The sequence below is a fragment of the Canis aureus genome, chromosome 28, assembly GCF_053574225.1.
Source record: "Canis aureus isolate CA01 chromosome 28, VMU_Caureus_v.1.0, whole genome shotgun sequence".
NCBI lineage: Eukaryota > Metazoa > Chordata > Mammalia > Carnivora > Canidae > Canis > Canis aureus.
The window spans coordinates 18,624,319-18,647,135 of NC_135638.1; the positions used below are offsets into that span (position 1 = coordinate 18,624,319).

Here is a 22,817-nt window from a genome sequence, read left to right on the forward strand (position 1 = left end):
GCAAAGGAAAGTATTTGAATAGGGAAGATACATGTCAGGGTTGGCCTCACAAAGACTGAATCAGGAGTGCCTTGGTGGCTCAGTTGGTCATGATCCTGGGGTCCTGGGATTGAGCCCCTTGGTCTGGCTCCATGCTCAGGAAGGAGTCTGCTTCTCTCTCTCTCTCTCTCTCTCTCTCTCTCTCTCTCTCTCTCCCTCTGTCTCTCTGCCTCTTTCCAGGCTTGTGTGCACTCTCTCTCAAATAAATAAATAAAATATTTTTAAAAGAGACTAATTTAACAATTGGGTATACCATAAATAAAGTTTCACAATCATATTTAAGAACCCACTTGAACCACTGAAATGTCCCAGAGATAATAGACCTCAAGGAGAGTATAGAACCCAAGGAGAAGAATTAAAAACAAATGAACAAACAAAGCAGAATGAAGACTGCCTTGAAAGCAACAGAAAGACTGAAGAAAATAAGAAGTGCTACTAGTTTTCAGTAAATAGATCACAAAAATGCTCCCAGGCTGTTTCATTTGATGAAGAACAAACATCATTCTAGTATTTGCTCAAATTTCACCTCCTCAGTGAGCCCCTTTTTGACTACCACCATCGAAAGTACCCTTTATCCACTATCTCCTTTCCCTGCTTTATTTATTTATTTTTATAACAATTACCTCCCCTGGACATTTTATTAGGTATTTATTTGTTTATTTCCTCCCTCTCCAGTGCAATGTAAGCTTCTGATAAGCAGTTACTTTGTCTGATTTTTATCTTGAATACTAGCTGATATGTAAATATGCTCAATGAATACTTATAGAATAAATGAATGAATTGAAAAGCATCAAAGACGAAAGGGGTAACCAGGATCTGAAATCAGTGAGTACAGATGGTATGAGTCGATAAACAGTAGGGAATTAAAAAGTGGATAAGCCAGTGTATAGACACGGTTCAAGGGCTATTGGTTCTCAAAAAGGAAAGAGAACAAGCTGAGTAATGAGAGATTGAAAAGCAGATAAGACAGTGACTTTTGTGCTATTCTGGGCTTGGAGGAAGAGTAAAAATATAAGAGAAAGAAAAAGTGATTGACAGAACAAAGTCTTAATAAAGATAGCCACTAGACAAACCATAAGAGACTCTTAATCATAGGAAACAAACTGAGGGTCTCTGGAGAAGAGGGAGGTTGGGGACAGGGAAAAAAATTAAATGTCTGCATTTCTTTAAAAAAAAATTCCAACTGATTAAAATAGAAAAAAAAAAAAGTAGCAAGACCTCAAAAAAAAAAAAAAAAAAAAAGCCTCCCTGACTCTATAGAGAGTAGATGGCCAGAGAGATCCTTCTAATGTGTCAGATTATGATGCTTTTCTGCTCAAAACTCTCTATGATTTTCCATTTCACTTAGAATAAAAGCCAAACACCTTAAATACTCTATATCCCCTACAACCTGGTCTGGAATCTCTGCGACTTCATTCTACCATTGTGTTCTTCCCTCATTTTGCCACAAGTCTGTGACACAGCCAACCTCTGCCTGGAAACTTCTTCCCCAGAGATCCACATTGTATGTACCTTGGTATATTGTCCACATAGCTGTCTCTTTCAAATTTTTCATATCTTTGCTGATATGTTACTCTAGTTAGGCCCTTTCCCGACCCTTCATGTAAAATTGAGTACACTTCCTTCTTGTACTTCCCACTCTTCATCTACTTTATTTTTATTCCATCACATTTGTGACTCTGTGACATAATCCATGTCTTGCTTTCCTGCTTTGTTTATTGTCAATGTCCCCACCTCTAGAATGTAAATTCCATGGAAGCATGGATTTTTATGGTTTGTTCACTGCAGAGCTCCCAAACCTAGAATAGAATCTGACACATAGTTGGGACTCAAAAAATATGAGAAAAATGAGGGCCTATGTGCATAATTACAATGAAATATGGGAATGAGCACCCCAAAGAGAAATTTAAGGCATTCATCAGACTAATTTGGTTATGATATGCTTACTTATGAATGCCTCTATCATGACTCTAAATCAAGGATATTATGCACCCTTCCCCCTCTAAGGGCACTTAAAAATGTATACAGGTAATTTTGGTTGTCATCATTCTGTAGAAACTGAAGACATTTCTATAGGCATTTAGCATTCAGAGGAGCCAGGGATGATAAATGCCTTTCAGGCCATGGCTAGTCCCCAGCAATAAAATATTTTCCTATCCCAAATGTCAACATCATTCTTTTTTTTTTTTTTTCAACATCATTCTTATTGAGAAACACTACTAAAAAATAGTCCTTCCTTATCTGTAAAAACACAGAATGGCTACCTATAATGAGTCTGTTTATTAATAAACAGGAAAGTATTAAAAAGAAATGGACATTATTTTTTACTTCAGGAAAAAATTTTAATTTTTTGAAAACTTATTAATTATAATTTTAGATAGTTGTTCTATTATATAGTATGATTTATCATTTTATTTTCTATCTCTAAAAAGGTATTTCATGTTCTTAGACTTTGTTTTTTTTTTTCCTACTTGAATATGTTCCCCCTTCAATTTGGTTTGATGGTTTCAGTTCATGAATCCAGTCAAAATAGATTTCTCATCGTCTCAGTGTTCTGTGTACAAGAACTCACTAGATGCTATAGGGAAAGACCCAGGTTGTACACATGACAATTAATTATGTTATTTCCAGTTTGTCCTATTTGATTCACAAGGAATTACTGAGCAAATGCAAACCTTGACATACTTTGCTTTACTTATTTCTTCTTTCTTTGTGGCCTACTCTCATTTTTAAGTACAAATAGTGCAGGGAAAAGCTGAAGAATTTGGTGCTGTTCTCTCAGAACTAGCATTCTTTTCTTCATTCTTTCCCATATAAGGGTGAAATCAGGGGTCAATATAAAAATGTCTCTCTAGGCAATCTCTATCATAAGCTGACCATTCAGATTACATGGACCTGTTCCCAAGAGGATATTAATTTAATTCTGATTTCAGCTACAGATTAAAAAATAAAAGTAACTTAGATGAGAGATATTGGTTTTCTGGAAAAACAGGCTTGGTTAACTGCTTCTGTGGCAAATTGATTCTGTTACCAGAAACTCTCTAAGGCCTAGTTATTTTTTCAGAACATCATGAAAAAATAATAGTGATTGTAAAAATATTTTTATTTATTCCTTACTAATTGCTGTATGCAAGGAATTCTTTACATCATTACTCATTTAATCTTTGCATCTCCATTCATTTATTGATCTACCTCACAAATATTTACTGGGCACCTACAAAGTCCTAAGTATATTCTAGGGCCCTGGAAATACGGTAATAAATAAGATAAAGTGCCTGCCTTTATGAGGCTTACATTCTACTGGGAGAGATAGAGAGTAGACCAATACATGTGATGCAATTAGCAGCATGCACACAGCAGGTCTTAGCTCAGTTATCATAGTGGTAGCTCTATGGAAGCAAAAAATGCAAAGAGAGAGAGTGATGAAGGCGGGAAAACTATCTATGGGGTGGGGAGCAGATTGAAGGGAGAGAGAGAGAAAAGTCACGTGACTGTCTAGGAGGAGGATATGCCAGTCAGAAGGAAGAACAAGTGCAAAAGCCCAAATACAGGGTGAATTTGGCAGAAAGGAAGCAAGAGCAGTCTGCGGGAGAGTAGAGTAGGATGGAAAATGAAGCAGAAGCTAGCCCAATAGAAGTTACATAATAAGTAATGATAGTGCACTGGATGCACTGAGTGCATTGGATGACGTTGGAAGATTTTGTGCAGAAAGTTATTGAATGTAGTTGACTTTCAAAAAGATCAATACAGAAACTGTGTAGTGGTGGACTATCAAAGAGCGAAAGTGGAAGCAGAGAAATCCATAGCAAACAGTCGCATGAGGAGCTGCCTTGGACAGCCCACCAATCCTTCAGGACACCCCACTTGCCTCTGGAGACATGCAGCCTCACATATGTGGATCTGGGAGGGGGAGGGGGTCAACCTTTTATCCTATAGAAAATCTTGGTAATCTTTTTTCTTTTTTTTTCCTTAGATGAAATTAAATAGAAGTAGGAGTTCTTGTGTTTTTTAAGCACTTTTCTAATGGTTCTTCTTGTGCATTCTGTGGGAGCACAAACGCCACATTGGACATCATTAATCTGTGAGAAACAATGGCGGCTTCGATTAGGCTGTTGGCAGCTGAGGTGATGTCAAGCATTACTTCGAGTGGTGAATGGTGTCAGAGATAACAATCTGGGCAATAAATGTACTTATTGGTATTGGACTGCCACAGACCCTGGGGCTTTTTACCATTCAAAGCTAAAAATATTAATTTTCAAAAAGAAGATCTCTTGAGGTAATAATTCATATTTAATATTTCAGGTTCATTTTAATATTTTAGTGTTACTTAACTTTTTTGGAAATTATGCTTCTTTTTTTCTTACATCAAAAAACTTTGATTCCTAAAAAGAGTACCCTAATTATTGAGTTGCAGTATTTTCCCTCCTCCTTTCTCTACTCATACTACTACAGAGAGCCAGTAAAGTGTTTCTTTGTAGCTCTGTCTTTACAATATATTCCACTAAGGATATATACTCATTATATTTCAAAGTTATTTGAAATATTGTTGTCTCCATCCTATTCCCTTCTTACTCTCATAGGTAATCATTTTTATGCTTTCAAATTTATGATTCTACTTTTTGCAAATAAAAACAAACATATATTATAACTGCATGTGTGTATATGTGTATTATTTCCACGAATATTTACCAGGAGAACATTCTAGTTATATACTTGTATATCATGCTTTTTCACTTAGTATGATATGCTGGGACACTACTCTCTACCAGGGTACAGAGGTTTTTCTCGTTCTGTTTTCCATTTACATAGTATTTCCTTATGTGGACATACCATTCAGCCAATCCACTTTGTAACTTTCCAGACATGTGGATAGGAAACTAGAGGCTTGAAAGATGATGGAGTGACATGAAAAGAGAACTAGCAGGAGAAAGAGAAGCAATTAACAGAAAGACACAGGGCTCCGGGGGAGACCCTCTGAAAAGGCTCAGGTTAGTAAGGTTTTCTTATCTTGGGTGAAATATAGTAAACTGGCTGTGGTAGCAATTCCAGTGTTTGTGTGTGTGTGTGTGTGTGTGTGTGTGTGTGTGTGTGTGTGAGGGGGTAGGGGACTTCCCACACATCAAGCAATTCTTAGACACTGGCAGGATGTTCAGGAATTCAACTCAATTCTGACACTATCTACTTAGAGCTAGCATCAGATCTCACAAGTCAAGGTCCAGTCCTACAACACTGCTCCCCACCTCAGATGCCAGCCACATGCCCAGGTATTACCGATGCTTCCCAGCCACCAGCTATAGATTGGGGTTCATGTGATTCTTTCCTTAGAGTTAAGATGCAAGTCTAGGTTTTACCTGTACTTCTGACCAACTGGCTATAAATCAGAGGTTCCCAGCACTTCTTTCTTGGGCTCAAGTAATTTGTCAGAGTAGCTCAAAGAACTCAGAGAAACATTTTACTTACTAGATTACCAGTTTATTATAGAAGGATATAACTCAGGAACAGACAGATGGAAGAGATGCATAAAGCAAGGTATGTGGGAAGGGCAAGAACTTCCATGCCCTCTTCTGGTGCATCATTATCCTGCACCTCCAAGTGTTCACCAACCCAAAAGCTCTCAGAACCCTGTGGTTTTTGTGTTTTTATAGAGGCTGGCAATAGATAGGGTTGATTGATTATATCATTGACCACTGGCTATTGATTCAACCTCTAGCCCCTCTCCTCTAAGAGATCAGTAGGTGGGATTGAAAACTCCAAGCCTCTGTTTACATGGTTGGCTCCCTTGCCAACCAGCCGCCATTCTTAAGTACTTTCCAAAAGTCACCTCATTAACACAACAAAACACACCTTTCTAACTCTGTCAAAACTTAGAAATTCCAAGTGTTTGGGGAGCTGTGAGCCAGAAACCAGAGGAGGACCAAATATGTATTTCTTATAATAAATCACGGTATCACATATGGTAAGGAGAAATTTAAAGTCCTAGATTCAGATCCTTGACTTAATCCTTTCTCCTTGGCCAGTTAGTGGCCTGAGGTGTGCCTCTCCCCCAGGAATATCAATGGTTTCTCTTTAGGCTCTCTATGTAGGGAAGCGTAAAAACATTAATGTTCAAATGGCTGCAATTTTCCTCAGCCAGCACTTCTTGATGCATTGATCTTTTTCTCTTCCTCCATAGAAATGCCTTTTATATTTGCACTTCAACATATTTATTGGAATTGAGTAGAAAAAGAAGGGAAGAAGGAAAGGATGAGGCAAAGAAGGGAAGAAAAAAGGGGAAAAAAGGAAAATAGAAGATTTTTGGTGTGTTTCAGTGATGCATTAAAGATAGAATCATTGTTGTTTTGGAAAAGTAGTTCATCATAGCTTATCAAAATTATCATGCCATCTATTTTAAAACTATCTATTTTAAAACTATCAAAAAGAAAACAGACATACTTTTAAAACAAAACAATTATAATATTTTATTGAAAGAAAGAAAATACAGCAGAGCTCAAAAAGCTACACTTGCTATGCTTTATAAGGAGAGGTTTACACAGGTTTTATGTATATACACATTCATGACATATCACAACATCAAAGCACCTTTTACTGCCACAGTGTTAGGTAATGAATAAAACTTATCCAAGTTAATCTTTAAAAAAATCTAAAATGATATAGTGTATTTTAGGATTATGTACATATTTGAAATATTTAGATACTGTAAAAACGCATTATTTTCATATGTGCACCACAATGATCTCCAATTCTCAAACTACTATGGTACCAAAATTCTGTTTGTCAAATAACAAAACACAAGATCCTGCAATCTATCTCCAAGCACCAGTTAAAATCAGTATTTAATACTTCATCAAACCAGAAGCTTCTAACATATGTAAAGTGAAGTGGGTATTGAAATGATTTAGTGTCTCATTTTTTTCTTGCTTTAATTACCTGATTTAGAGAAAAATTGGGGGAATTAGATGTTTTAGATCAATGTTTTTCTGCTTGATAGAATCCTATGGCTCTCAGATGAAACTTCCCAGGCACTGGGGAAGGTTTGGGTTAGAAGCAGATCCATTTTGTGTGTAGTATACGTTAGAGCTTTTATATATAATTGAGATCATAAAAAGTGTTCTCTTGCTTTAAAATAAGTTTGAAAATACTAATGTGGAAAACTGCTTCAAAATATATTTCATTTGGTTATGCTAACATAGCTTAAGAAACATTTCTGTTAAAACAGATTATCACAATTATGTGATACATACACATAATGTCAATAACATACCTCAACTGGAAGTTTACCTAAAAATTTTGTTTTCATTAACTATATCCGGTGATATAATTCTAAGTTTGTATGTACATTTGTTAGGGTAGAAGGACTTTGAGTGGAATATGATTTTATCATTAGCTAAATAGTATGAGCAAAGAATATTATCAAATTTTAGACCAATGGATAATCCCTTTTTATGAAATTCATTTTTTGACATATCTCCTCTTAATCTTATGTATTATATTAAATAAAAATAATCACTTCTGAAAATGAGACACACTTATAATTCTGTTTGCTAATTTTAACTCTAATTATATTTATGATTTAAACCAAATGAGAATATACTTTATCAATATCTAGTTAAAAAAAACCCACTTCAATAAGCACCTTAGAACTAAAATATCATAAAAAAATATTATTTAGGAAAGTGGATGCCAAGATAAATTCTTATTCTCTTCAAAATTTATTTATCTATATAGTGCCAAGCATCTTCAAATGTTGTCAGATTTAAAGAGTATTCAAGAATTCCAATACTGAAAATCTTAAATTTTTTTGAACCAAAGAAATGGCCTTTTTTGCAGGCCAAGCAGCCATCAAAAATGTATCTTCACAATCACCAGAGGGCGCCAGTGCCTGCAGCATGGTTGGTGTAGGTGCACTCTACCCTTCAGGTGATACTTGAATTTGGACATTGCCAAGCAAAAAATGCCTTAAAAAAGAAAATTGATGACTTCTAAAGAAGCATATTTACATTCTGTAACATCTAAATAATGTTGGGCAGTTAGACATAAAGAGAGTTCACTGGCCTCTTTCTGGGTAAGATTAATTTAACAGGATTTTATTAATATTTCTGAATCAGAAATTGAATGGATACCACTTTTAACAATGAATAAAAAGAGCATCACTAAAGCTATTAATGCTAATGATTCATTTAGCACCACGTGTATAGCACCAGAATCAATAATGATAGTTCACACTTAATAAAAACCTTAACTGAAAAGAAACCTCAAAATCGTAGCAAGGATATGGTCGTTGTAACACATTTTCAGCACCATTAATGAGTGAATTGTTAAACTTTCTAAGTTTTTGATTGACCTGTCATAATTCAAAATTATATCATGGCATAAGTCTTAAAAATAATTTTGCATGTGTTTAAATATGCTTTCCCCCACACATATAATGACAATGTAAGTCATGTGTGTGTGTGTGTGTGTGTGTGTGTGTGTGTGTGTGTGCTTATGGCAGAAATCTAACTTCACTCTCCGTAAACACTTCAGTAGGTAAAAGCTTCCATTTATGTCAAAATTTGCATCCTGTGATACTGAGGAACAAGGGAATGTTGTTATATGAGAGGTGAACATTGACCATAGGCTGAGTTCCTGGACGCATTCAAATGATCTGTTTAGCTTATATATTCATTTAATAAGCAGGGTATGAACACAAAACACTTCAGCTGGTCTAAATGTATCAACTCTGCTTCCATCGATGTTATAAGTTGATTTAACGCAAGCATTATTAAAGAGAAAAATGCATGCTGCTTCAATTTAAATAGTCTGAATGAATTGTATCAGGTGAACTTGCCTTAGTGTCTGGTCAGCTCTGTGCTGAAGCAGCACAGAGCTTTCAAATGCATGTTTCCACAAAGGTTTCAAGTGTACATGATGGTGCTGCCAAATGAAGCTGGTAGGGAAACCCTGACAGACCGCAGAAATCACACTGCTTAGGCTATCAAACAGTGGCAACAATGATCATAACAGAAATCATATCCATTACATTTTAAAAGCAAGCTTATCTGTCATAATCAGTAACACTAACAGTTGCCTCCACAACACCAGCACAATTCTATAAAGAAACCCATCAGTTTCATAGCTAAGACTGTAATTTTTCCAGTCTTCTGATGACACAGAAGCCAAAAAGAAAAACTATATTGTGATAGAAGTTTTCTTACTCTTTTTCTGAATCAGAGGGTGATTTGAAAAATCCATGCCATAGAGAGGATCAGTGCTGTAGAATGTAGAATATGGAAAATGCTCTTTTTTTTTTTTTTTGAGTGATAGGTTTTGAAATGAAAGCCTCAACATTGACTATTGGAAGCAGCTCTTAAGAAATATCTGATGCCCACTCTTTCTGCCCCTGGAAATTACAGTGAGAAGTAGCTATCCTAGCACCATGGTTGAATGCTGTGAAAAACAGGACACACTGTTGACACCAGCAAATTTTCATTTGCCTTAGCCCGGAAAATAAAACATTTCACATGCCTACTTTATATTACTAACTTTAAGAAGTACACATAGCATAACAAAAATACCCGTTATATTTTCAGCTGAGTTGTTAAATTATAAATAAATCTATAGCTCTCGTTGTGATTTGGAAAGGGCTATGGTATAAGTCATACGCACCTTGACCCTAGTCTTAATCTGGTATGTTTGATGATTTATCTGGATTTTTGATGTGTTCAGAGCTTTATAGTTAAGAATTTTTTTGTCTTAATAAAACATAGAAAGGTGGGACTCCTCTGAATTGTTGCAATTCTAGACTTTTTAGTTAATTCTAAAAATATACCCATAGACACATCTATTAGATACTTATTACATTACAGCCAGTATATAAGAAACTGGGATGAATACAAAGAATCAGACAGAGTTTCTGCCAAAGAGAAGCTCATAAACTTAATTTGTCCCAAATAAGTTTCACACTCATGATGCTTTTAATATTCATAAATTACTACTAATAGCATAACTTTAGCCTCAGGGGAACCTCTGTGAAATATGTAGCAAATATCATTATCCTTTTTCAGAAGTGAGAAATCAAGCCACACAAGCAATCCAGTAACAGGACTGGAACTGAGAATAGTCATCTTTGTTTAATAGCACTTTTGCTCCTTCTGTAGAACAAGTATAGGAAAATGAAAGCTGAAAATACTTTCTAGATAAATCAAGTAAACATCCTACTAATTAGCCTCCTCTCCAATTGCCCATAGTTAGATAAAAGTTAGACTGGGGCCTGAATCTTACAACTATTCCTCTTCTCCATTCAGTCTCCAAAAATATTTGTTTTTAATAAAGTCTATATATGTGCCCACAAAAGCAGAGTAGTATAATATCAAAATATTTGGTCACCACATTCAATTTGTAAAAGAAATCAGGCCAATTGTTTGTCATCATGTAAACCTAAACTCCAGATGGTGGATTTTTCCCTCATTGACTGGATTTAATTAACTGCCATTTTTCAGTGCATCCGCCCTAAGAAATTGCAAATGTGTAGAGAATTTTAAACAAGTAGCTTCCTTCTGTTATTTGCACTCTGGAACTAACTTGTTTGCTTATCTGTAATTCTACAAAAGCTTTACATAACTTGAATCTCACTCACACAATTCTCCCTCTCTTTCATTCTCTCTCACTTCTTTCATTCACTACCCCCCCCCACACACACACACGCCACATAATGTAAGTGTCTTGACCCAGATGTTAAATTTTCTTCTCTAATAGTGATTTCCTGCATGAGGAAACATTGCAGTTCCAAAATCACATGAGTGAAAATTTTATTGTGACTTTGATTTAACTTCCACAATCAAACTCAGTGGGGAACTGAAAATTATTCTTCTACATAGACATGGAAATAAGATTTGCTAATTAATCCTTAAGAAATCCTCTGAAGAAGGCCACTTTGCCCATCCATAACTGCGGTGTGCCTGCAGGATCTTTAATGTGATATCCAGAGGCTCGTGGTTATTGGACTGATGCTGGCCAGCTAATGACACGAAAAGATGGAAATGTCCTTGGCCTCTAACATGTTTCTGGCACCCTTTACCCTCTGCTGACAGGCCTCAAGATATCTTGGACTCAGGAAAGACCCTTCTGAAGGTCTCGTCTATAACGAGTAACCCTACTTCTGTGACTTTTCATACCTATCTCCTAAATCTTAATTGTCCTGGGCCAAGTCAGATTTTTTAGTGTGTCCTTCCAAACTCACAACTATTTATTCTAATACAGTAATCCCTGGGCAATTAATTCTTCTCTGCCTCTCTTAGTTCCAAGTGGTGTAGCTACATTTTCATGCTAACCAAAAGCTGTACAGATTACACAGTGAGCCTCATCACCTAACCCATCTAGAGGTGACCATTGTGGCATCTACTTCCTCAAACATACACTAAAATCAATTTGTCAAAATAAATGTAATTTTGCAGCAAAATCTTAAACTGCATTATTTCCTGAATATCTTTGTGAGCTTCTTGAAGGCAGGAACCATATCTCATTCTCTTTACATTACCAGAAAATAACTAGCAGAGTGCCTTGCACTCAACACATGATTACTAATTCAGTAAAAGAGATTAAGCAAAAGGCATGACTTGAAACATATAAGTTGAGCATATCCTTTGGTGAACCAAAATAAGACAAAATACCTCCAGAATGAAATCCTTGGTGGCTCAATTAAATTATTTTGTCCAGAAAGCACAGAGTGTTATTTTGCAAATAACCCATTATAAAATGGGTGCTAAAGATGTCCCACCACCTCATATATATTTCAGAATTGTATATTTTTAAATTCACCATAATTTAAAATTTTAAATTTCCCATTGTTGCCTATGTTACATCATCTATTATATGTTTGTGCATGTATATATACACACACACATATGTGTACATGTATCTACATACACACATATAAACTACAGGTCAAATATATATTTTTTTCCTCACAAATCTAACATAATTCCTTCAGAAAGCAATTTTTAGAATTGGATGTATTGACAGTGTCAATACTACATATACAACATTTTAACTTGGTTTGAGAGGTCAGAAGATAGAAATGGATGTTTTGATTACCTCATAGATGAAACAAACATACTAGACAAACACTAATTTATACAATGAATAATAAAAGGGAAAAGATTATTATAAAATATGTATAATATGTGCAAAACTCAATATATATATATGCCTATGATTCTCAGAAACCATTCTATTTCCTGGAGGAAATACAAGCTTACTTAAACCAGTATAGGTAGTTTGACGTTACTCCCGGAAAACAAAGATTGTCAGTGCAAGAGCCTCCGTAACTTGGAGGGCAAGCTGAACATGGTACCCCTACTTTATATGGTGCTTCTCCAATCCAATTTCCCCTAGAAAGAAGAAAAGAAAGTACAAAGATAACATTAGTGCTACATTCGTGCCCATTAAAAAATATATGATTGTCCTTATGCACATGACCACGTGGCTTGATATGTAATGATCTTTTTGAGACATTTGTCAGTTTAGAAAGGCAATGAAAATTATATCCATTTCTTAAAAAAAAAGATTTTATTTATTTATTTGAGAGAGAGTGTGTGTATGCATGAGAGAGCACGAACTAGTGAGTGGGGAGGTAGAGGCAGAGGGAGAAGCAGAGTCCCCGTGGAGCAGAGACCAGGGAACCTAGGTTCAATCCCAGGACCCTGGGATCCTAGAACCCTGGGACAATGACCTGAGCCAAAGGCAGACACTTAATGCACCCAGGTGTGCCTCCATTTCTTATTTATACAGTAACTTATTATTCTAGATATCTTACTTTTTAAATATTTCTCTCTGGAACACCTAATACTATCTTAATTTGGAGATAAGAAGTGAAGCACTACAATGAATGGCGACATAACTAGTTGTCTGATGCCAGGCTCAAGGCTTATTCAGTCACTGGATCTGTCTCTGCCCTAAAACTGCCTTCTAGAGTACATTGGCAAGACATATTCCCATTTTTATTTATTTATTTATTTTTCATATTCCCATTTTTAAAACTCCTGCTAATGCTAAGGATGGTAATATATACATGCACTTAGTATTTTCTGGGAGGCTTAGAAATGATGAAATGAGCAGGTTGTCATAAGTTGTCATTGATAAGAGACTAAGGGCTCAGGGATGCAATTAAAGGTGATTTCAAAACCTTTACACATGTGTAAACTCACAGTTTTTGTTTTTAGTGATACTATTTGTTTTTTGATAATGCTAAACACATGAAACTTAATTATTTTGTGTTGTCAGTATTGTTACCTGTATTTACGGCCCTGATCACATTCATCATTTATGATAGTTGGAAACAGTCACAATGCCTAACTGGTCAATTATGAAGGAAAAAATAATAAATGTATTTTCAGTGGCATGGTGATTAGTACCTGGAGTACTGAGAAATAGCAACAGCCAGCAATTTGAAGGCAACTGAATGGTCAGGAGGAGATTTCATAGTAGTAAAAATTCAGAGTTGAAGATAAGACAACAGTGGGTAAGAGGCTAAAATAAGAAGCAAGTGGTTCTCATCTTTAAGATCTGAGGAAACTCAAGTAGTGACTCTTATAGTATATCTACATAAAATATCTGCTTAAATCAGCCAGTTAAAAATTGAGCCATTTAAAAAATCTATAAAATATTTATAGAGAAAAATTTATCTATCTATAAAAATAGTAAACATGCTGATTGGCGTTTCATATTTCAAGAGCACCCATCTCTATTTAGTTTATTCTATACTCTGCCCTCTGGATAAGCTTCCTTGAGCATAATTTGGATAATGATGCCTGCTTACTCCAAAACACTCAGGGAGGCCCATTCTCTTATGAGTGTAGCTCACTCCTTTATCCTAATCTCTTCTATTTTATATTCATAATCTTATTTCTCTCTGTATCTTTACCCAAAACTATAAGTGTATATGGGCCCAGCCAATGCTATTTTAATATTTTTCTATTTATTCTACACAACTTTCTGAAATTATATAGCACATATTTTTGGTAACATAAACTTAGAAATACAATTTTATTATACATAAAAAGTATTACATATTACATTACAAACTTTTACATAAATCACAGATTTTTACTCAATAGAGGATAATTATATTCAAAACTAAATCAGTCAACTAATAAACATATTATTCATACTTCTATTTTTTTGTTCTATTCCATCTAAATTCTCCTGTATTTCCTTCTGTCTCTCCACCTCTCTCTTTATTCCCCCTAAAAAACAGACTTGAGATAACTTTATACTGGCATTGGAAAATTCATACTCAAATATCAGGCAGGATTTTAAAACTTCTTTCATTGCCTAGGTTTCAAAATAATGGTTCTTTTTACAACAAATAAAGCATATTAAAACAGTATCTTAATCTCCTGTACTTATAAAAGAATCAAATATCTCATCAATAATATTAGAAAATTTGAATCAGTGTTTAAAAACAGAATAACTAAAGAAATGAAATAAAAATCTCTTTCACTATTTGAGTCCTACTTGGCCTATTTATGTCAGGAAGAAGGGTAAAGACTTAATAGGAAAATATAAAGTGTGAAACTGAAAATATCAAACAAATGCGCAATTTTAATGCTTTTTGTAATGCAGACACATTCTACTTTCCAAATCTTATTATTCTAATAATTGTGAAGGGGGACCATGGGGAAAATTGCTATTTTTCTAACTTTGCAAAAACACTGCCACTGGCATACTACCATAGAAATGAGTAATGTGGTTATTTGTGAAACGTTTTCTCATTCCCTCCCCATATTGGCAAAGCTGGAGAAAATCTTTGTTTGGGACTTACTTTGGAAGACACCAAGAGTGTCATAAATCCTTTGCACATTTTGCTATTTACTCCAAATGGGAACAGACTCATGTATAAATACTGGAACATTTTATCATCTGAAGAGTTATTGTTATCAAGAAGGCATTTTATCAAATGTTAACAAATGCTTATTTATCTTTATCTTATAAAGAATATTTATAAATATGGCTATATTTTATAATCTTTGATCAATTTTCACAATACATTTAATGTTTTGTTTTTATTTTTTTAAAGATTTATTTATTTGAGAGAGAGATAGAAAGAGCGTGCACACATGCATGCACACTTGGGGGGGAGGGGCACAGGTAGAGGCACAGAGCTAATTTCAAGCAGACTCCCTGCGGAGCCCCACCCTGAGATCATGAAATCAAGAGTGGGACTCAATCATTTGAGCTACGCAGGCTCCCCTAATGAAAAATTTTTAAATTTTCAATACTGAAATTTAAATCATGGCAAAGCTTTAATTTAAAAAGAAGTCATAGCATTTTAATTTTCCTTTCTGGCAATGAATGACTCCTTAGCTGTAAAATTAGTAAACTATAAGCTTTACTCTTAAAAGCAAGAAGAAAGGACTCTTGTTTTGCTTTTCCAGTGAAAAAAATATGCCAACATTCCAGTACTGATAGAAGAAAATATTGTCAGTGTTGATAAATTCCTACAAGATTCTTTTCTGATAACTTTTATAGAACTATCAAAAGCCTGAGAGTACAGTGTTTGTTTTACAATGATCATGACTAAAATAAGTTAGTGAAGAGAATTTAGTGAATCTCTGTATCTCAAATTGTTTTGCCTACAATTTTTGCCCCAAATCCCTGTCTCTGTGAAAAATAACTGCTCATCTCATTATTTTTATTGGGATGATAGGAGAATTGAGAATTGGAGGCTATTGTAATTAAATCTTATTCACATTAAAATAACTACCAGACTGGAGATATTTAATATCATAAAAGGTTCCAGGAAGTAGAATCCAGCCTAGTACTTACTTTGGGGCATAGTTGCATACCAGGTAAACTGCACGTCGCCACACAGCTCCCCAGACATTCATGTTTTGGCAAGTATGAATTGCACAACCTATCCGATTGGAGGTGGCCCAAACCATCTGCAAAAATAAACCAATACATCATAATTGAAGTAAAAGCTAAGTAAATGCATGTTCCCCAAAATAGTAAGAGCATTTTTAAAACTATGAATCAAAAATTAACAAGACAATTGAAATAACCTGCGTATAATGTGTGCACATAGGACCGAAACATCTCATAGGACATCTGGGATTGCAATCCTGAGGATATGGAAAAGCATAATCTTTCACTTCATCATACCATGGCTTGACCAACTGGAGAATAGAGCGATATCTAGATACCAAGAAAAACAATGAGAACTTAGAGTGTAGCAGGGGTAATTTATAGTGGACTCAAGTTAAATTGTAAGTTAATAGTTCTTTTTTGCAGATTATTCATGATGAATCAAGAGCAAATCCAAGCCTCACAATTACCATCATCACCTATTCTTCCAAGTAGGGCCAGGCATGAAAATGCTCGGGACTAACATAAGTGAGCCTACATTTGTTTAAGTACATGTCTGGTTGTTTCAAAAAGAGAAATACAAATATTTCAGGAATCTTCATATTTTTCTTGTTTTATCAATGTCAAAATCTCTCCCACCAGAATCATATATGCAACTAAAAATTAGATATATAAAAGTAGTTGTGATACTAGAACTCAGTGTGTTTTTTCCTTAAACTTGAATCACTTTAATTTTAACAATAGCACAACTGATTTTTCTCCTGTATATGGAAGAGAATAGGTCTTTGGAATGTTGGATGATGACATTCCACAGTGGTGGAAAAATTATCCTATTACTGGGTACGGCCTTTCTCATAGTTGCACATACTTGCCTATACATGTGTGTGTGTGTAAGTGCGTGTATTCATATATATGTAAATATATAACACACACAGACATACAGATAGATGTAACCACGGGAAAGCTGAATAAACACAAGAATGGCTTCTGCTATATTCAAAATTTTTTCCTTAGGTGGGAAAATCAGGGTGCAGTATATAGCATCGCTTGATCCTTTCAAAGATTCTGGGAGGACATGGACTAAGAAAGGGTGTTCCAAAAGTGAAAGGGGAGATTGGTCTTTTTAGGTCTTTTTAACAAATTAAATACTCCTTGAAACTATCTGAAACAGTCACAGGCCAAGTATCATTGCCTGACACAGAGTGAGCACTCAATATATATCTGCTGATATTACTTGAAAGTGGTGTCACTCCCCTTGGGATCCATAAGTAACAAAGTGTGTGGATGAACAGTATCAATGAAACTGATTCCTACCTTCCAGTTCGTACAGATAGATTTTGGCCCAAAAATCTCAGTAAGTAAGAAGGTCCATGATCCCAAATGCAAGTAGCTGCCCAAGCCTCTGCAGATTTTGCAAGATTTTCATCCCAAACCTGTGAAGGGGAAAAAAAAAACCTTCAGCTTTACAAGTTTTGCTAGTAACTGACAAAAAGATAGAAGAAATGGTATTACTATTTCCTAAAGTTCTTTCACTTCTGGTTCCTTAGACTATTTTCATTAAAGAAAGCAAGTTCAGACCATTGATATAAAAAATTCCGTAATATAATATGATTATATCACAGAAAACATTATTTTTACAGTGTCATTGAAATCTGAAGTCCAAACATCAGTTTTATAAAGGATAGGCTAACAAAAATACGACATCTAGATGTAGCCAGGGGAACACCTCATACTGACCACTGAATTTTTAATCCACTAAAGTCCATTGATGTTCCTAGAGGTCATCTTCATAGCAATGAGGAGGCATGCTATTAACATATCTTAAACATTAATATCATCAAATTATTTATTCAAATCAATTTACCAAAATTAATAATGCTTAATATTATATTGCAATTTTTAAAGGTCAAACTATATTGTAGTAAAATAATTCCCAAGGAGCCTTCATATTTTATAGCATTTGAATCTTTAGTAATAATAATAATAATAATAATAATAATAATAAAATTTTAGTTGGTATGAATTAGAAAAAATTATAATAAAAAATTGTGCTACATAAAACTGCTATGAAAATGTAGCATATTACAGTTAAATTATTTTTTTTAAGATTTTATTTATTTATTCATGAGAGACACAGAGAGAGAGGCAGAGACACAGGCAGAGGGAGAAGCAGGCTCCATGCAGGGAGCCCGATGTGGGACTCGAACCTGGGTATCCAGGATCATGCCCTGGGCCATAGGCAGGCGCTAAACCACTGAGCCACCCAGGCATCCCTGCAGTTCAATTAAATAAAGAAAAATAGTAATTGTTCTAAAAAAAAGAAGGTGTTTAAATTGATTGTCCATATAAAAAGGTACATCACTTAAGGAGCTATAGAAAGACATACTTTCCTTAGTTATCCAGAATATCATCTGCCAACTTTGAGGATTAAATTTTTAAAAGATTTTATTTATTCAGTCATGAGAAACACACAGAGAGAGTCAGAGACATAGAGAGAGAAGCAGAATCCTGGTGGGCAGCCTGATATGGGACTCAATCCCAGGACCCTGATATCACGACCTCAGTCAAAGGCAGACTCTTAACCACTGAGCCACCAAGGTGCCCCGAGGATTAAATTAAATATACAAAACATTACACAATGCCTTTTTAATCAGTAAGTAATCAATGTTAAATATAGTATCAAAAATGGAAAATACTCTATCATAGTAGATTTTGTAATATGGCTTTCTCAGTTGCTTAGGTCAGACACAAATTTTATGAATTATTGCTTCATACTTGTCCTTTGTTTTATCTATAAAAATCTAGGCAAAGTGTATCAAACAGTACAAAATAAGTTTATAATGAAAGGCATAGTATCCTAGGATTGGAATTAACTTTTAAAAGCATTCGGGTGCCTGGGTAGCTCAGTCAGTTGAGCATGGGACTCTAGATTTCAGCTCAGATCATGATCTCAGGGTCCTGAGATCAAGCCCTAAATCAGGTTCTGCACTCAGTGAGGAGTTTGCTTGTCCCTCTCCCTCCCCCTCTACCCCTCCCTCTCTCATAAATAAATAAATAAATAAATAAATAAATAAACAAACAAAATCTTTAAAAAAAAAAAACGTTTGTTTGGCTGATAATAGATTTATCTGGTATTTACTCTTTTTACATTTTTAATGAAATATGGATTTATGAAATATGGATTACACTTCACTGAGGGACAAAATAGCACAATTGATTCACAAAGGAATTCCAGATGGAATGGCATCAAAAATTATGTCCACTGATGGGTTCCAAATTAATTGTGATCACTTGGGGGAAAAAATGCATCTAAGTATTATTTAAATATTGAACTACAATATACACTCAGATCGATAACTGCTAAAAACACTTCATTATAGTCTTTCCTAAAGTATCAGCACAGCATGGCACAGATAACATTGACCTGAAAATAAAAATTTTGTGTTCTAACCCTAGTTCTACTGCTGAGATTGTCTATAATTCAAGACATGTCAATTATTCTTTCTCCCATTTAACTTATCTGTAAAATAAGATTGGATGAGGTCATTTCTAGGGTATCTTTCATCTTCACTTCTCATGATTTAATATACCTGACCAGCACCAGCATCCAAGCCAGTACAGTGTATGTAATATTGGCCTACAACTTGCTCAATTCTAGCCCTTTCCATTCCATCAAGAGAATAAAACTAGATTCTTTTCAAAATAATTAATAATATTTAAATCTGTTAAGAATTTACAAATAATTTAGCATATATAATTCTATCTTTATACTCATTCTTATATTTTACAACCTAATTTTGTATATGTCAAAAAGATAAGGCACAAAGTTCATGCCTGAAAAATATCTTACGTGAGCATATTTTGTTAACCATAAGGGATTTTGATAAGAAGACAATGTATTTAGCATTACTAGTGTCTACATTTTTAGGCATGAGTTTCTATGTATAAATATTACAATAAAAGTTTTGGAGATGGTTAGGGAGGAGAAGGCATAATCAATTTCTCTCTCTATGATTATTTTTAGGGAACTGATGGGAGGGATTTCTGTGTCCCTGTGTTCCTGGAAGAAGATATGAGAGAGCTTAATGGGCATGGGCTAGATCTTCCAAGGAAAGCTAATCATTTTGACTTCCTGTAGGACACACGGTCTACTATACTTTGATACCCACTGCAGGGGAAGTCAAAGGTGCTATACTCTTTCTTGACTCTTTGACCTCAAGCAAGACTCACACTTATCCTGTAGACAGGGGGAGATCCAGCTTGAGTAGGTGGCTCTGAAATTTAGGAATTATGTCAATCACATCTACAAATAAAGTTAAGATCTACATTTGCTATCTTTCTCCATTGGTTATAACTTTCAGGAGAAAATGGGTATATTATTTATCCCCTAATATCCAGTGGTATTTAAATTCTCTAATATGATGAGAAATCTTTGAGGTTTGAAAATAGCAAGAAATGATAACTTTATTTAATAACAACAGAAAATTTTTTTTTAAATGGGGACTGTAGGGAGTGGTCCAATATGATCTATATTTTCCTATCCAGAAGCTCTAAACTGAAATGAATGTGGCTAGTACAACTATGTAAAATAATTTTAGCAACTTACAAAGTTCATGAAATGAAGATATAAATTGCTTAAGCATTTAACTTAGCATATACATTTCTGGATGCTTGATGAGCAATCTGCTGAATTTTTCTGAGTATGTGTAGCATTTATTTGAAATAATTTTATATTGGATCCTACAAATACAGCAACATAAAAGGGCACACATGTGCACTTATTTAACATCCTATGGAATGCCTAGTAAATATGCAACATACTATTTATTACCTTTTGTTGGAAATACTAAATACCTGACACTTACTTAGCTTTTATTCAACCAGCTTGAACATTCTTATTTTTAGGTTTTGCCCTTCTAAATAGGTAATACGAGTTCACAAAAAATTTAGTTATAAGCACTTAAAATTTGATCTTGCCTCCTAAAACGGAGGCAAAAATTAGAAATATTATGAATGGATACCCAAAAACATTTATCAGACCCACTAGAACTTAGGTATTATGATTAAATTAGATAGTGCACAAAATAAAGATGGTTTAAAACAGTGTCAGAGCAATCCTATGCTTGTAGGTATGCCCTACTGCTCCAAAGTTTTCTTCCATTCCTTGTTGTTAGAGACATTTAGTTGGTCAGCTTATAAAATTATTGATTTATCTTTGGACTAAAATGTTCACCATGAACTATTCTACTTGTAAATAAAGTTAGCATCTTGTCTGTAGAAACCGCATTGCTGCACTAAGCCATGAGCAATATCCAAAATTTAAACTGATGTCATTTGAATATCTAGAAGAGTTGTAGCTCCAAGAAATAGGAAGGGTATGAAAAGAATGTAGATTCTCATCAAGTTTAGTAGTCTTTAGAGCTTGAGCCAAAGAAATACCAAATCAAATCAAAGAATGTTGCAGTATGGGAGAAGTTCGCTGACTTTCATAAGCAGACAGAAGAATTGGATAGTGATATGATCCAGCCCAGGGATGAGGTTGTTTTGCCAGCCATCTGTAAGTTTTGGTATCCACAACACAGTGACAGCCAGAATCACGAAGCACATTGACATCTGAAGCACCCATCTTAAATCCCAGTCAACATCTTGGACAAGAAATGTAGTCAGACTGGAAGGCAACCCTAAAAATTACTTGGAAATACATCCTCAACATTGTCTGAAATGAAATAGTGTTCCTTTAAAAATGGTATCATATTTTAATTCTACACATAAGATTTAAATGTAGGAATGTTTGAAAGAATCAAATTTGAGGTATTAGCAAAGAATTTCTGGCTAAGGAACCTGTGTGCACTTGATATTAAAATTTGTAATAATTAGTAAAAGTTAAGAAAATGTGCCCATTAAAGCAACAGGTTACCCTTGTAATTACATAAGTAAATCACTGAGTAATTATTTAGCTTGTGATTTTAAGCTGAAAATTACAAGAAAATCTTAAATTTTTAAAATAGTATTTCAAAATTTAGAACTTAAGAGTCACTGTATTTCTTAGACTTTTAAGACACTTCAACATATGAAAATTATTTTCAATGAATCAATTGAAATACTTTTAGAACTCAAATATATTAAGTGTATAAATGGCAGTTTAGGAAATTTAGTTAAATCTGCTGGTAATAAATATCAAACAAATGTGTTTGTCAGAATCCTAGATTTATGAATAGACCAAGATACATGAATTGCATCTAAATTAAGGAAGAACCAGGAATATCAATTTGACCTCTTGGAAAATCTGTTCTGCTGGTGAATACCATTTTCAAAGACATAAAATGCTAAAAAGAGACACATTTCTAAATCAGTTATTGTCATAGACGCTATGGTAACAATGCCATTGGAGCCATGTTTTTTGTGTTTTTTGACATTTATGTTGTCATTTCTTGTATATTCTGATAAAAACTAAGTCAATTTAGATAGACAAGCTTTGAGGTTTTAAAGAAATAAGTCTTCTAAGACTGATCTTTTCCTGGGTTAGTCAAATTGGAAAAAAGAATACTGATTTATAAAAGTGAGAGAGAACGATTACAAAGAAATTAAGTGATGACAAAATTATTTCCTCTGAGGGTGGCCAAAAACTTTTAAAATGCTTCACAGGCATGATTGTGGTTCTAATTTGAAATAGATTCGTTTGTCCCCATTAGGTAGAAATGACTGTGCCGTGATCGGTAAAGGACACTAAGAGCTGAATACACCAGACCCAGTGTTAAACAAGACAGGAGGGTAGGAAGGAGCTTTGGTAAGGCTAGACAGATAGAGGGTGAGGTCAGGTGGGGTAGGGAAGAGGAAAAGAAAGGGCTTTCATATGGGAAATTCTGGACATTGATTAGACTCATGAAACCGATTCTACTTTATAGAAGTAGATAGTTAAAGGAACTTGATTAAAA

At 34.6% G+C, this 22,817-nt stretch overlaps 1 protein-coding gene across 2 annotated transcripts in view; it reads right to left on the reverse strand.

Annotated features, from left to right (window-relative positions):
- Positions 1 to 6,471: 6,471 nt before the first annotated feature.
- Positions 6,472 to 22,817, reverse strand: part of PI15 (peptidase inhibitor 15) — a 31,196-nt gene continuing 14,850 nt past the window's right edge. For both annotated transcript variants that reach the window (XM_077876517.1, XM_077876516.1), the window contains exons 3-6: positions 17,197 to 17,315; positions 16,080 to 16,212; positions 15,844 to 15,959; positions 6,472 to 12,407 (exon numbers count right to left, since the gene is read on the reverse strand). In XM_077876517.1, the coding sequence (XP_077732643.1) occupies positions 12,272 to 12,407; positions 15,844 to 15,959; positions 16,080 to 16,212; positions 17,197 to 17,315 (504 nt within the window). In that variant the 3' untranslated portion in view covers positions 6,472 to 12,271. The remainder of the gene's footprint in view (positions 12,408 to 15,843; positions 15,960 to 16,079; positions 16,213 to 17,196; positions 17,316 to 22,817) is intronic.